Source organism: Lissotriton vulgaris, chromosome 1_1, assembly GCF_964263255.1.
Source record: "Lissotriton vulgaris chromosome 1_1, aLisVul1.2, whole genome shotgun sequence".
NCBI lineage: Eukaryota > Metazoa > Chordata > Amphibia > Caudata > Salamandridae > Lissotriton > Lissotriton vulgaris.
Window position 1 is genome coordinate 1,909,489,331 of NC_141685.1, and position 14,827 is coordinate 1,909,504,157.

General features: G+C 43.1%; 1 protein-coding gene across 5 annotated transcripts in view; it reads right to left on the bottom strand.

Moving 5' to 3' along the window:
• ATP2B1 (ATPase plasma membrane Ca2+ transporting 1) overlaps window positions 1-14,827 on the bottom strand; it is a 428,175-nt gene that overhangs the window by 197,732 nt on the left and 215,616 nt on the right. For all 5 annotated transcript variants that reach the window (XM_086919543.1, XM_086919538.1, XM_086919544.1 and 2 more), the window contains exons 7-8: window positions 8,506-8,544; window positions 4,557-4,712 (exon numbers count right to left, since the gene is read on the bottom strand). In XM_086919543.1, the coding sequence (XP_086775669.1) occupies window positions 4,557-4,712; window positions 8,506-8,544 (195 nt within the window). The remainder of the gene's footprint in view (window positions 1-4,556; window positions 4,713-8,505; window positions 8,545-14,827) is intronic.

A 14,827-nucleotide genomic window follows, 5' to 3' on the forward strand; every position in this document is an offset into this window, starting at 1 on the left:
CCTGACTGTATATTGATATGTTTTATGTATGTTATTATTTTCCTTTCATGTTAGTGACTACTACACTGCTCCCATTACCCCTGTTCATTCCTACTGCCCCTACCATGTCACTGTGAAGCGCTCTGATATCTGTAAGGATCTTGTTCGCACTATATAAAACTTTGAATAAATAAATAAAATAAACCATATTGTTTTCTTAGCTGGGGGCAGGTGTCATCCCGCATGTGGGGCCACCCCCCTCCATTCTCCTGTGGCATGGGTTAAGGGAAATAATCCTGCTCAAACAGGCAGAGCCCATAATCTCCTGCGGGCAGGACGTTACCTTGCGCTTAAAGGCACACACCCCCTCACTCCACCCCCGCAGCATTCCCTCCTTTCTCCTGTGGAAGGGAGTTATGGGCAATATAGCCATGCCCCAGCAGGCAGAGTCGGTAATCTTACAGGGACTTGCATATGCTATAAGGATGCTAGCTTGAGACTGGACACAAAGGCAGTGATTGCATCCTGTAGAACAAGCAAGAAGGGATGAGTCTCAAAGTTCTGTCATTCCAGAGTGCTTGCTAGGGTGGTATAGGCAAATGGACCACTGGTGATTATAGCAACATGGTGGGCATCACAAAGAATTGTCAGTGCTAATGGAAGAGTACTGGGATTTTCCAATCAGTTTCAAGGTTCAACTAATGCTCACAGAATGGTAGGCAGACATCACCTGAAGAAGGCATCAGCCATGTCTTACCTTTCAGAGCGGAGGACTTCAGAAGACTATCAAACCCGGCACTTGCAAAATTATCTTTAGTCTTCATTCAAAAAGTATGCACTACAAAATCAATTCAGAGCACAATCGGCATGGTGTTGATGGACTAGCCTGTGTCTTGGACATGACAGACTATTTTAGCTCAGCAGATGTAGTTCAGGCACTGAATGTCTGCCATAGCTGGCAAAAAATGCTAGATTAAGGAAACTATAACATAATATGCAACTAGCAATTTAGAGCACGGTATCATGGCACAGATGGCACAACAGGGAGTCAACAGAGTGCAAAATGCTTATAGGATTGTGTCTGATATATCGGTCTAGTATGCGTATAGTCAGATTTGGGATGTAATCTAAGCATCTGAAGGCCATTTTATGAATAACTTAACTTTCCTTGGAAACAACAGTCATTGAAACCTATAATGTGATTGTGTGGGTTCACCTGCAATATTGTCCCATGTTAACATTTTGGACCCAAGGGAAAAAGCAAAAATACTTTGTTAAACATTGTAAAACCAAGACAATACCACAACAGTGTGACATGACAGTTTCCCTTAAGACCCTCGCCTCCTTCTGGTGTACTAATTTAAAACATATAAGACTGTGACCAAGATTTAAAGTCCCAGATAATGTTTCAACTATTGATAGAACAGAACCTTCCATTCCAGTATTGGCATTCACTAATCAAGGTGGATGAGAGGGTCAATGCATAGTAGAGGGTAAGCTTTAAAACATGCATAACTCTCTCCCACAGTTCCTGGCACAGAATCATAATTTTACTAGCAGTTACCAATATGTCAATTTTATTAAGAGCACTGATTATCTCATCAGAGGTATTCACAGAGAAGGAGTAACTGGTAATGTCATAACCAGTGCATTAATGTGTATTCAAGCCACTCCTAGAATACTGACTTATCATTATGCTGCAGTTATGGAAATCAAACAAAAGTGAAATAAAAGGAGGAAGAGACTAGGATCAGAGGGCATGAAATAGAAGATAAGTTAACAGAAGGGGAACATAATCGAAACATTTACAAAGAAAGTGGTTTAATATAGCTTTAAGAATGGCCCTTTTGGAGGAGCCAAGATGGCGACCTGAACGGACGTGCGGTCGCTCGGCGCCGCCGGCCCTGGAGTCCCGCACCTAAATCCTGCGTGCTATCCTGATGATCTTTTGGATTGAATGTGCGGGAAGCGGAGCTGGCTTTGACGGTGTTCCTCCGAACTCTCCACCCGCCCGGTGACAGGAGTTATCGGACGGATCGCCTTCGCCCAGGACCCCGCCCGCTCCACAGCGCTTGCCGGACCTCGCGTGCCCCGAGGTGGCTGATCTGCTACGGAGGCTGTGCTACTGCGAGGAGTCGATTACACCTGAATGCAGCCCGGCTGACGCCGGCCGCCAATATTCCGCCGCGTGTACTCTGAGTTGCACGGGGACAGGCGGGAGAAGTGCTTTGCCTGCGATTCCTTTGTTCGTGGCCGCCATGATGCTGGTCGGCTCCCATCGTTCTTCTGCCTGGCGCTGGTGAGCTTCTCTTGATTCTGCCCGACTAACATACGGCCAGCGGTTCCCTGACTACGCCGCAGACCGAGGGGGATACAGTGTGTTCTGGGGACGACAGCTGCGGACCGGTCGTGTCCCGTGTCCCCCTCCCCCCCGCCCCCAGCACTCCAGTGGACTGAGGGCAAGATGGCGATGCCTGTTATTCTACACTGTGGGGATGACTACGCGCCTTCATCCTGGTACCGCGAGCACACTTTCGTGCAGGGGGCCGGACCACACTCTTCCTCCGGGAGTGCAGAGCTGCGGGAATTACAGCCTGAATGGACCTACAAGGATGTGTTGGCGGTCTTGGGTGAGCTGCGATCGGAGATGTTGAGCAATTACAGCATACTGGGTGTAAAGATTGATGCATGTGCCTATGCTCTGTGTCGGGAGCCGGAGATCCATCCCCGACAGGGTCTGGACTTGGTTTTGCTACAACCTATCAGCACACCGCCGCCTCCGAGTGATACTGTTGCGATTAAGGTAGCTACTGCTGCGGTTTGTGGCGACTCGTTGCCACCCCTCAGGTCTGTTGATGCAACATTGTCTCCCCTTTGTTCCGTTAATGACTGCCTGCCTCATGTACTAGATTCGCTGCTTTGGTCACTACCAGCCGGTCCTCATGCCTCTTCATCTGCTCCTTCCTTAGGGGCTTTGACCTCTCTGCCTCGTGACTTATCGCTTGGATGCTTCGGGAGAGTTTGTGACCAAGGGAGATACACTTCTGGAGGACAGGCGACGCTCTTTCTCTGTTTATGCACCTCCCCCATCCTCGAGGCGGCCATGTTCTTTCGTCAACTTGGACTGCCACGGAGGGTGGGTGGGAGAATGTGTCCCAGATCGGGCCAGGGCTAGGCGGTCCCTTTGCTGAATTGATATACTGGCGGGTGGAGGCTGTGAGGGACCCGATTTCGGTTTGTTTCATTGCGTATTGTGAGTTGACTCTCCCTAATGGTTAGACTTTTGGTGAATCTACTTGCTGCCGATATTGGGGTGGAGAATGTTTATCGAGCCGGCGGTGTCCGAGCATGTCTGTAACTGGCCCTCCTCCCGGCCTTTCTTTAGTGGGAGTTATAGGATAGAATTTCTTTTCTTGCTCCCTATATCACTGGTTTATATTTTTCTTTGCTTCCTCTTTCTTTCTCTCTCCTTTTTCTCTTTTCTTGCTATATTTCGGGTTTATGGGGCGACAGACACTCTGCTGGGGGGGGGGGGGGGGGGGGGCAGGCCATAGCCTCTGCATGTGTGTAGGGTGGGGGGTTATATTTAGTTTCTGTTAGTTTCTATGGTGCCTATTTTTGATCTTCTTCTATAATTTTCTCTTTTCCTCTTGGCCTGTGTTTAGGCATACTGGGGGATGGGTGGCGGCGGAGATGCGAATGTGATGTTGTGACTAATACCCTGTAACGAGTATATTTAGCTGCCATCCTGCCTGGTGGGGACTTGATTGTCGAGATGTGGGATCGGTTGGAACTGTAGCTATTGTCATGTCCCACCTACATGGACCTTGTTCTTATTTTATTATTTTCCATGATTAAGGAACAACACGACTTGGACTCAATAGTTGCACAACACAAAATTTAAAATTAACCTTCATTGCTCCTGGGTCATGGTATTGCGGCACTCTCCAGTTTGCTTTCTACACCTTAGCTGATGGTGTGACGTATTACTGTGTCGCCGTATTGTATGCACTAGTGCTTCATAAGTGTTCGTGGCCGGCCAGATGGTTGTGGGCCCGTATTTGTTTTTTCTTTCATGCACAATAAAGGTTTTCAAAAATTAAAAAAAAAAAAAAAGAATGGCCCTTTTAATTTAAGTATATAGTGAATATACTCAGTAAAGACATGCTTTTTTTTAAACTAAATTTGTCATTGGAATTCTGAGAAATGCTTGTTTGACACAATAAGGACTTTTTCTTTACTATCAATAGGAAAATCATAATTTGCCACCTTTAGAAGTAACTGAGTTGCCGATATAAGTAAAGCTGGATTAAACTTCAGATGTAATGAAAGGGCCTATATAGATCAATGAAGCAAATATCTTGCACCTCTTAACACACTCCAAGTCTAAAAAAAAACCAGAAAATTAACCCTCACCATAGCACACGGTGTACGAGCTGCTCATTCATGCTGTATGTGACTTACAAATACCTCTATCCTTGCTTATCAGCAAGGTCATGCAGTTGTAGAAAACCTACATATCAGTAATACATATCATAATCCACAATACTAACATTTGCCCTACACAAATATTTCACCTGCTTTGCCGATCTGTACTGCTAGTTTAGTAAGTTTCCCTTGTAAAACAGATTTTTCTTTCTTTGGCAAATGATTTTTCTTTTTTTCTTCTCCATCGCCTCCCTCTTCACTCTTCAGAGGCTGCATTTCCATTGCTGCACCATCTTGGGCTTTTGCTGAAAAGCACAATAAATAAAAGTTACGTAAACATGATATTTAGGTCATACTTTACAAACCGTATAAAATGCGACAGGCCTATTAATTCCATTTACAAGACAAATCCTCACAACTTCCTGCTCCACAGAGTATTGCAAGATGGTTGCCATAGCACACATGACTAACATTCAACAATACAAATAAACAATAGAAGTAATTATCATCTGTCAAGTGTTTGCCTCTCACCACTTGCCCCTTACAAGTTGGAGGGGGGCTAAATCGAATACATCGATTAAGAAGTGACGTCTCCAATGAACTTCTAAAGTGCATAGTTTAAAGGTGAAAAAAAGGATTAAACATACATTGCAAAATACCGTATAAGACGAACAAAGCAGAAGTTGATGCAATACATTCTTAAGCATGCCCAAGATTTAAGTTGTTTTTTGGGATGAGTGCTTATCCCAACCCTTATGGTTTAACATCCTGGAGGGGAAAGTGGGTTGCGGGCGTACCACTTTCTCCAAGCAGAGGACAATGGTCATCGGTACAAATTGATTCCACCATGCCCTCTACCTGAATCACAAGATATATTTATCTGGTCCAGTAAATGTTTCAGTTACAATCTGTGGATGCACAACTATTTTAAAGAAAAAGAACTAAACGGGTCAATAGATTTGCATTTCAAATGCACATGGGAAGTGCATATTTGCAAGCATTAAATCAGCTTAAAGTACCAAGCTGTTTAACAAATACATCCAGGGGGTTCGCAAAACAGAGGAATTCATGTAAATTTTTGTGTACGTAAGATTTTATTTGAAAATTTTAACAAATCAATCAAACATTTTTACAGAAGCAAACATTTATCTTATGCAATATTCTAAACGATTAAATAATTTAAATGTAACGTTTTCCATTTTGCAGACAATATATTTAATTCTAGGTGCTTTCAGTAACTCATCATGGAGACTTAACATATTTTCAAAAGTGCACTGCAGCAACTATTATGCATATTTATTAAGCTCACTATCACCCACGAGGGCATTCTGATTCTGAACAGATGTGTGCCCAAGTCTGCCTTTTGGTAGGTTGGTTAATTCAGCTTCTTCAGAATTCAATTAGAGAGGAGGAGGTTCTGATTTAGAATGGGACACAGTTCCACACTTTTGGAGCGATGCAAGAGAACATCCACCCCCTCCTGATCTGGTTCTGTATATGTGTGGGATGTCTGCAAGCAGATGTCCTGTAGAGTGGACATTTCTGGGTGGTTGATGACAGGAGATGCAACTGTTCAGGTAGGTGGAACAAATATTATGTAGTGCCTTGAGGGTGTGTGCGTGAGAAGAGTTTGAAATAAGCATGCTGGTTATCAAGAGCCAGGGGCGCACTCGGTTGTGTGGCGTGGTGTGATGCAAGTTGTGTGTGGGAGGTTGAGAATGAGTTTGGCTGCCAAGTTCAGGATGGTTTCTAGTATTTTAGCGAGTTGCTTGGTGATCCCAGCATAGAGGGTGTTCCTGTAGAAAAACGTGCTGGTGTCTAGGGCTTGAGTGACAGTTTTTCTAGTGTTGCATGGGAGCCATTTGAAGATTATCCTCATCATCTTCAGGGTGTAGAAGAAGGATGCAGTGATGTGTTGACTTGTGCAGTTATGGCCAGTTTAACATGCAAAGTGTTTGGTGGACAGAAAAGATAGAGAAGGTTTCCCCCATGGTTCAAGAGAGGGAGCACTTCTACTTTCAGATAGAAAGTTTATGACACTTTAATTTCTGGCAGTAGCACACACAAATCCAGAATTGTGCTTTGAGGTCTGAAGGGACATGCCATGTGCAACCTCTTTAATGAAGCATGACTTGTGTCAGCTCACCAGAATGTGGAAGACCAACAGTGGTGGCAGCAACAAATTGTAGTAGCAGGAGAGGTCTTTTTACCGGTCACTTGCCAGGGCGAATTGCCTACTGGCCGGCCTAGTTTTTAAATTGATCTTTCCCCCACCCACAATTTAGTCTTTCACCTCATCAATGTGCGGCCTAAACAATGTATAAATGTTTACCCTATCAATGTGTGTAGGATGTGGGCGTAGAATAGATGCAGTGTATGACTGTGGAGTCAGGAATCATGGTTCTGAATGTTATGGTGCTTATGCATTTGAAAGGTGACGTCCCAGTTTTAGGGCAATGGTATGCCCCCCAAAAAATTATATAATCTTGCATTCTTTCACAATGAACAGCAGACCAAAATGGAACTGGTTCACAGCTGTCGGGAATTGAATCGATGTTTGCCCCAAATGACACTTCTACCTTGCTCCATCAGTGTGCATTTTTCTGTAAGTCCATTGCCCCCCCTCCTTCAGTCTCGATCCTTGGAATGCAACTTAATTACATGATGATAATCAGGTTGACTAACTCCTCAGCTACAACAGCCATCAGATTCTAACCACTTATAAGAAATATTGATTCTCACTTCGCCGATATTCTAAAATCATTGTAGATCACGAAGGATTTTAGTAAGCTGTCCTATCACAACAGCTTACTAGGAAGACTCCAGAAGCACCTTACTAGTCACCTTATGAAGGCATTCATACTGATACAAGAATGTAGTATATGTTTCACAGACACAAACGAAGATTTTAGAAGACCCGATGCCTTCTACAGGCTACTCATCCCAGTTCAAAACTTTACATGGGAGGCCACCATCAGACATCTTTCAACTATGAACTCATCTCTAGTAACCAAACCTAACTCCTATTACATGAATGCACAACTGGATACTGGAAGAAATGCTTCAATTTCGTCAAAGCACAAGTAAATAACCCATTTATAAAAGTAACTAATGTCTACTGGATTTACCACTAACCTTGGGTTAAGGAGTAGCGTGCTAACCACCATAAAGTGCTTCAATGCATTGTCAAGTGTCTTGCAAGCGCAGCATAAATGCAATTACAATACAATAATCACACACTACAGCTCTACACTAGACACTACTCGTGCAAGCAATACGCTATTGGCTGTAAATAAGACATACTATGTATCATTTAAGTTTTTGCCTTTTGAATTGCTTAAGGCCTTCCTATGAAATCCCTTTCCTAGTCAGATCCTCCCTTTCCTAGTCAGATCCGAGCTCCTACTCTACAAGATTACAAGCCCTTCCTCACAACCTATCTCTTGAAAAGACAGTCTGGTAAGCATGCCTGGCCATCCTCCCGAGGCGGACTACCTTTACTCCTTCCACTACGCATGCAAATAAAATACAATTGGAAAATGTGTAACGCAATGTTGCTTTGCTTTAGCCCCGGCACTCGGAATGATCAATCATGAATGTATTTTACCATAACTCCTCATCTTAATATATCCTTTAACATTCGTGTTAGTAGGTTCAGTCCTTTTGATAGCACAGCTTTAATGAGGCAGTGGAGGAAGTGAGAGAAATGAAGTTCAGTTTTTAGTTATGGCACACCTGTCAGGTTTCATGTGTCTTATTGCTACAGAAGGCAAGAGGCATAGTCAACTGCAAGACCTGAACACATAAATATCAAATGGGACAATATTAAATGGCTGCATTGGTTCACTTTTTAATAATAACACTTGCTGAGGTGCACTGAAGTAGCATAAATAGAAATAATACAGACATTGAAGACATAAAATGGAAACCTTATTGTATGTTAAGAAACTAACATTGATGTTACTGATGGTAATTTTAGAATGTTATTTTATTACAATTCAGATGCTAGTGAGCACACATAAAATGACTGGTAAATTATATAGTATAGTGAAAGAAGACTGGACTAAACACATTTTAGAATATAACATAAACCCTTACCTTTGTTACGATTTTCAATTGCTCCATCTTGTTTTTTACCTGCAAGGAAAATAAAATGTATACTATTTACAATTCCATATTGTAGCCTTGAATACAAATGCAGTCAAGAGAGTCTGAGAAGGTTTACAGTTAGATGAAAGAAGTGCCGAAAATGGGAGTGAGTTTTGGTGATATTATTTGACAAAGGGAAAATCGCTCTTCATCATCTAGTGTACAGGATAAAAATGGCACCTTATCACCAACTTCTCAGAACATTCTTACACCTGGAATAAAATCTTCGGGAAGAAGAGTTCTTCCTGACAAAGTAGGGAAATAAAAAAAGGAAGACTTCTGACCACTTTCACATGGGGACTGGAACTGTAATGCAAAGGTCAGCCTGCTAGCATCTACTTCACTGCTGTTGGGAAACAAATGCTGAATGCCGCCATCTTGTGTGGAAGAACCAGCAGTCAGCTGGAACTGGTACTGTAGCTTGTGAAACTGGACCTGTGGAAGCCCTGGCTGGAGTGAAACCTGAGAAGCCTTCCCTGGGCACGTGGGAGCTGTATGAGAGACCAGGAGTTAATTTTTCAAGGTCTTCAAGAAACTGGGACTCTAGATGTAGCAAGCAGTAGTGTAGAAGCCAAGGGCATGTTTATTGCCCTTAACATTAATTTCTCGCAAGAAAAATGTTTAATAATCTATGAGGCGGTAGCTGTTCATCAGAAGGGAGCCACTGTCCCATCTTCTTGTGATCTAGGATGTCTTCTCAGAATGAGTCTGGAAAGGTAGACTTTCTAAAAACTAGTGCTTTATTGTCAAGGTGTAACCACATTTTTGTGAGAAATATTGCTTCCACAGGATTGGCTGGTCGAAAGGACCTAAAAGATGTATACCTGATGGCAGCCTTTTCTAAATTCACATAGCAGTTTACTACACCTTGAATTTAAGGGCAGAGTGAGAGAACTGCTGATCCTCCCTTCAGAACTATCATAGCTAAATGGTGCTTTAGTAAGCTTCTCAAGAATGGAACATCATCCCATTCAGTTAGTAGGATGAATGTGAATGTGTATTTATCATGACAAGATTCTCATGTCACAGGCCACATTTAATAGGACTACAAAAAGTATTCAGGGTCTAGAGTTTCTGATCAATTGGGAGAATCAGAGATTATCCTTCCTATCAATTGCCATCCTGGGATTTACAGTGGACATACAGCGCTCTTTCCAAGACTCAAAGTAGTCAAAGGACCACTTTGCTTGAATCTTTAAAAGTGCCTCAGGGAAATCACCGAATTTCCGAGTCGACTTTTTATTTAGGCCACCTTCCCCAGATATTGGAGCTTCATCACTTTTTCATCTTTTTGACAAATGGTGCCCATCTAGATAAAGGCCAGCTAGAAATGCAAATGTAGCTAACAAATATGGATTCCTGGAACAGGTAGGCCGACTGCACAGTTTCTCTATATGTAAATTGGCTTGGCTGTCAACAGGGTGGTCTGTGAAACTGGCCGTGGGGAGATTTAGACCGTAGAGAAACAGTGTTTAAAAGAATGGAACGTGTAAATTAAAAGCTTGAACTCTCTGGCAGATCCTTTGTAGTTCTATTTTAACCAAGAACACAAGTCTACACTAACTTCCGATGGGCCTGGCCGCATCTCAGCTTTGAGATCTATAATTTGGAAGGTACAAGATCGAAAATGCATGCTACTAGAGCCCAGAGGGGATTTCAACCATTACTGCCCTGTGAAGTGGCTCACTACTCTGGGGGAACGGTTGCCACAATTGTGCAGAAGTCTGGAACTTGCATTAACCAAAAGACTGTATCCAAATCTCCGTGACGTCTTCCTGGGCAATATAACCTCTGGGGGAACCATTCAGCTTGAAATCATTCTCTTTCAAAGGACACCCATGACTGTGGCAAACTCTGCCAACCTAAGCTATGTAAATGTTCACAGATTTAACAAACAGCCTGTCAGGTATCACCTATGCAGCTGGACACTACCTTTAAGGCAGGATGTCCTACGGCATTTATTAATGGCAAAATATTTCACCCTTGAACCGATACGGACCTATTGAACTTTATTTCGTTGCTAAGGGAGAGCCCATGGAAGATAGGCTTGCGCACACACCCTTAAACATAGAAGAGACAACCTGTTATACGTCTCCACTGCCCAAATTAAGCTTCTGGATATGCTAAAATGAGGCACATTCACCCATGAAGATCTTTACATTTTGCACTTTAAAGTTGTCTCAAAGGGTGGTGTATTTTTGCACATACCAATGTCAACCTCAGACCCCCCAGGATATAGCGGCATGGATTCGCAAATTTAGCGGCACAAATATGGAAATTTAGCGGCACAAATATGGAAATTTAGCGGCATTTTAGCGGCACTTTATTTTACTCATAATCATTCATTTTCAGCCTTAAATCAATGGAAACTATTAGTAGAGTATTCCACTTTGAATAGGCAACCTGGGATATGGAACAGAGGAAGCAGCCCACAGGTGAAGGCTGTTACCCATTGGAATTGCAGTTCTTCATCTGCCAGTTGGGCTATGCCGGCGAGACCCAGTAACCAGCATCACTGCCTCCTGTAATTATATCATTGCACCGGCCATACCACTACCCCCCACACTTGTGCTCTGCTGGAAGGTAATCTGCATTTAGGCAGAGAAAAAGGTTGCTCACGCATAAAGGTTGGGCACTGGCGTAGGTCTTGGGCTAGAATGGGGTCATGAGGCTGCTAGTCCAGCTATATAGTCTGCAGCTGACAACGAAAATGCCAGTGCACCCCGAGGGTGAGGAGAGTGGCACTGCTAAGGATGGTCTTTGCGCTCACAGCAGTCTCCTTCCTCGATTGAATTATACATACTGTTGTATTCCTGTATCTGGCGCTCTGTAAACCAAGCCTTCAATTGTTAAAATTACAGGGATACACCCAACATATTCCCGCCTGCATTAAAGCAATAATAATTCATTTGAGAAGCGCAGCGCATTCGGACCTCACGGAGAATTAAGAGTTTTCATTATCGAATTAATGGCCTCTTTTTTTCAATTACATGCCACTTTTTAGTTTCTTTTTCTAACAAACTATTAACTCCGACTTTCCAGCCTCAGAAGGGAAGTGCTCGCTACAGTTTCATCTCTATTTTTTTCCGGTGATGAGCTAAGTGCTCAAGGCAGAGGTTCTGGGGATTTCATTTTCGAACCCATTTCAAGATACAAGCCACGCACGGGTGACTGGAAACTGCTGCTGGAACCCCCAAAAATACAAACAGCAGAGGCACAAAGGAAGGAAGCTGCAGGACCCAGATTCCCCCCCCCCCCCCCGTCGTGTTTGTCAGCCCGGGCTGACAGAACTTTGCAGACTGGTGAGCATCAAATTACAGCCGTACTTAACAGGTCTTTAAAAGACCATTACATGTAAATGAGTTGCTCCTGGTGTAGACGGGGACATGCCATTCAGCCGGTTTGAAACGCAGCGGAAGGTGGGGTCGGAGTGGGGGGAAGGGGCACCCGTCCTTTAAATGATAAAAAGAAAGACACAATCACTGCAGGGCAAACACCTGCGTCGAGAGAGAGTCTGTGTTAGACACGCAGTAAAATGTCTGCAAACTGGACAGATGCCAGGACCGTGTAACATGCAAAGAGCAGACCCCCCCAGGATATAGCGGCTGCCGGCTTTTGTAAAAATGCTGCGATTTCTACAAAAGTGCCGATTTCGCGGGCACTTTTGTAAAAATCGCGGCATTTTTACAAAAGTGCCGATTTCGCGGCAAACCGCGAAATCGCGAAATCCTGGAGGGTCTGCCTAATCTAAGAGTCTCATGCAGAGAGATGATAAAATTGATTGCAGTTGAACACATTTATATGGTGAAAGCTGAGGAAACTTTATTGGTGGTCATCAGTTTCCAAAGGCTTTTCTATTCTATGTTAGGCCATCATATCTCTAAAGTGCTTCCAGGCCTCTCCAAGGGCTTGTTTTAGGTTCGGCTCTTGTTTTAAAGGGAGTCTCACTGGTCACAACAGCTTGCTGCTGTTTAACATAAAATATCAGAACCTGCAAAGGGCTAAAGAATTGCAGTTTCTGGATATAGATAACCAATTTCCTACTCTACACTAATTGTGGTAATTTTCTTGATCTTAGACAAATGAGAATCTAGGTAGACTCCCCAGGTTTCAAACTCGTGACCACAACGCTCCACATAGAAACAAACATGAGGAAGATGCATTCGTTCAGTGTGCTAAAACACTGGCTTATTGAATCATGGATAGAGTAAGCTCAAATCCAAGCAGGGCACAGGGGGTTCTCCATGAGAAGTGGTGGTTGAGATGGCAAAGGCAAAGGTGCAGCGTTTCCAAGTTCATTTTTGTCCCAAATTTGTAAGTGCATTCTTTCACCTCTAGTAGAAACAGGCCCAGGATAATAATGTGTAAATATGTTACTTGTTGAGTGCCAAAATATCAGCAAACTCCTTACAGATGGTTCATGAAAGCCACTACATTTTTGTGCATACCTCTTTAGGTTTCCATTTCCTAGCTAAGAAAAGCTCTATTGTAGATGTGGAGTTTGCAGAGCTCCAGGAACCAACGATTCACTGACAAGTGGAAAAATGTAATGGACAAAAAGTTCATTAAAGCATCCAAATGTCACACAGTTTTTGGGTTCGTAATGGAATCCAACGCTATAGTGTCAGGATTGTAGCGATGATATCTTGAATGCGGCGGACTTGTTTGACTGCTTCAGTTCAGAGATTCTTTTATAAAATATGCTGCTAGTGTAGGTCAAGGAGGGTGTTCAGCATGCACTCACTATCCAATCTGTTTGAGCATGCAATGAGGATCTTTCTACACAGCACAAAGACAATTTAAATTCTTAGCACAAATGAGACAGGCATTATAGCATGTGCAACAGACACTTGACACAGATACGCTTGTAAAGGAAATGAAATTAATTTCCATGCTAAATTATATTTAACAGACGACAGATGGGCCAGAAAAATAACTTGTGTTCTTTATATAGTATGATAGGACTCTATTAAGAGCAAGATTTAACCAACTGCCTTTGATGACTAATTAGAGTAGGTAGAAATGTTACTTTTATTATCCATCTTTTTTCTCGTAGGCACAACAAAGTGGAAGATTTGACCACTGTTTTCCTTTTTGGTCGCGTCTGAGCAGCGCATGCGCTGCTGCGAGGCATAGGGTACTCGGGTATGGACTTAAAGCTCTGCCCACTCTCCGCCCATCTTTCCTATTGGCTCCTGTTGCTGCTGAATGGTTTCTTCTGATTTGTTGTAAGGCATGTTAGTCCCTCCTTAATAGCGCATAGTCTGCATTTGTCCTGCCCATTAGGCCTGGACCTTTTACAGGGTCTTTACTGATTAGTTTCCATTAGCCCTTAGGAGAACACTTTGCTCACTTTATCTAAAGAACAATGGTGGGACGGCAGTTTTTATAAAGGCGGGTGCTTTTTTTTGCAGCACATTGCTTCCACTTTTACTATGGGGTCACATGCAGCGCCCGATTATTAGCTTTTTAACACTCACCCACCCCACTTCATTTCATACACTATGCCCCCCCCCCACACGCTTTATCACACAGAATGGACAGGCGGCGGGCGCTTTTATTTTCTTTCAGCCCGCTTTCTTTTGTGCATACACTGTGTACTCTCCATGCTTTATCCCACAGCATAGCCGGGTGCTTTCACTTTATTTCAATGTATTAAAAGCTTTTGTAGATACAAACAGTGCGGCGCACTCAATCAGAAATCATGGCTGGGCGTCTTTTCTTTTTTTAATTGGCCCCACGCCAATCACAGCAGGCATTGGAGGCTTGAGAGGGAGAGCGGGTAAGTACATCGGCTGGCTTGCGTGCATCGCTCTCCTCCCTCGCGCTGCCCAGACTCTGCCCCCGCAAATACTAGCATTCCCACAAATTGGCCGGCCGCAGCCCTTTATGTTGTTTACTAGCGCCCATGCAGCGCTTTCAGTCATGTAGGCCGCACCCCTTTCTTTAAACAAACTGCGTCTGAGGAAAGGTGCGCTGACGATATTAAATTGAACAACCAACATGTAATGTGCCAATACTGGTGTCTATTCACTAAATTCTTTCAACAGGGGTACAAAAAATTATTCAATGTAACCCAAAGTCATTCTTTTGTTTCTTTAATTTGATAATGCAAAAACGTTTTTTCTTTTTTTTGTTTTCAATTTATAAAAGTTTCAAATGTTACAAACATCACATGAAGTTGTTTATGAGAAACCTTTATTGGTAATAACACATTCTGAACACTGTTTTGCAAACAGTGTTCAAAAGGTGTTACTAATAACGGTTTCTC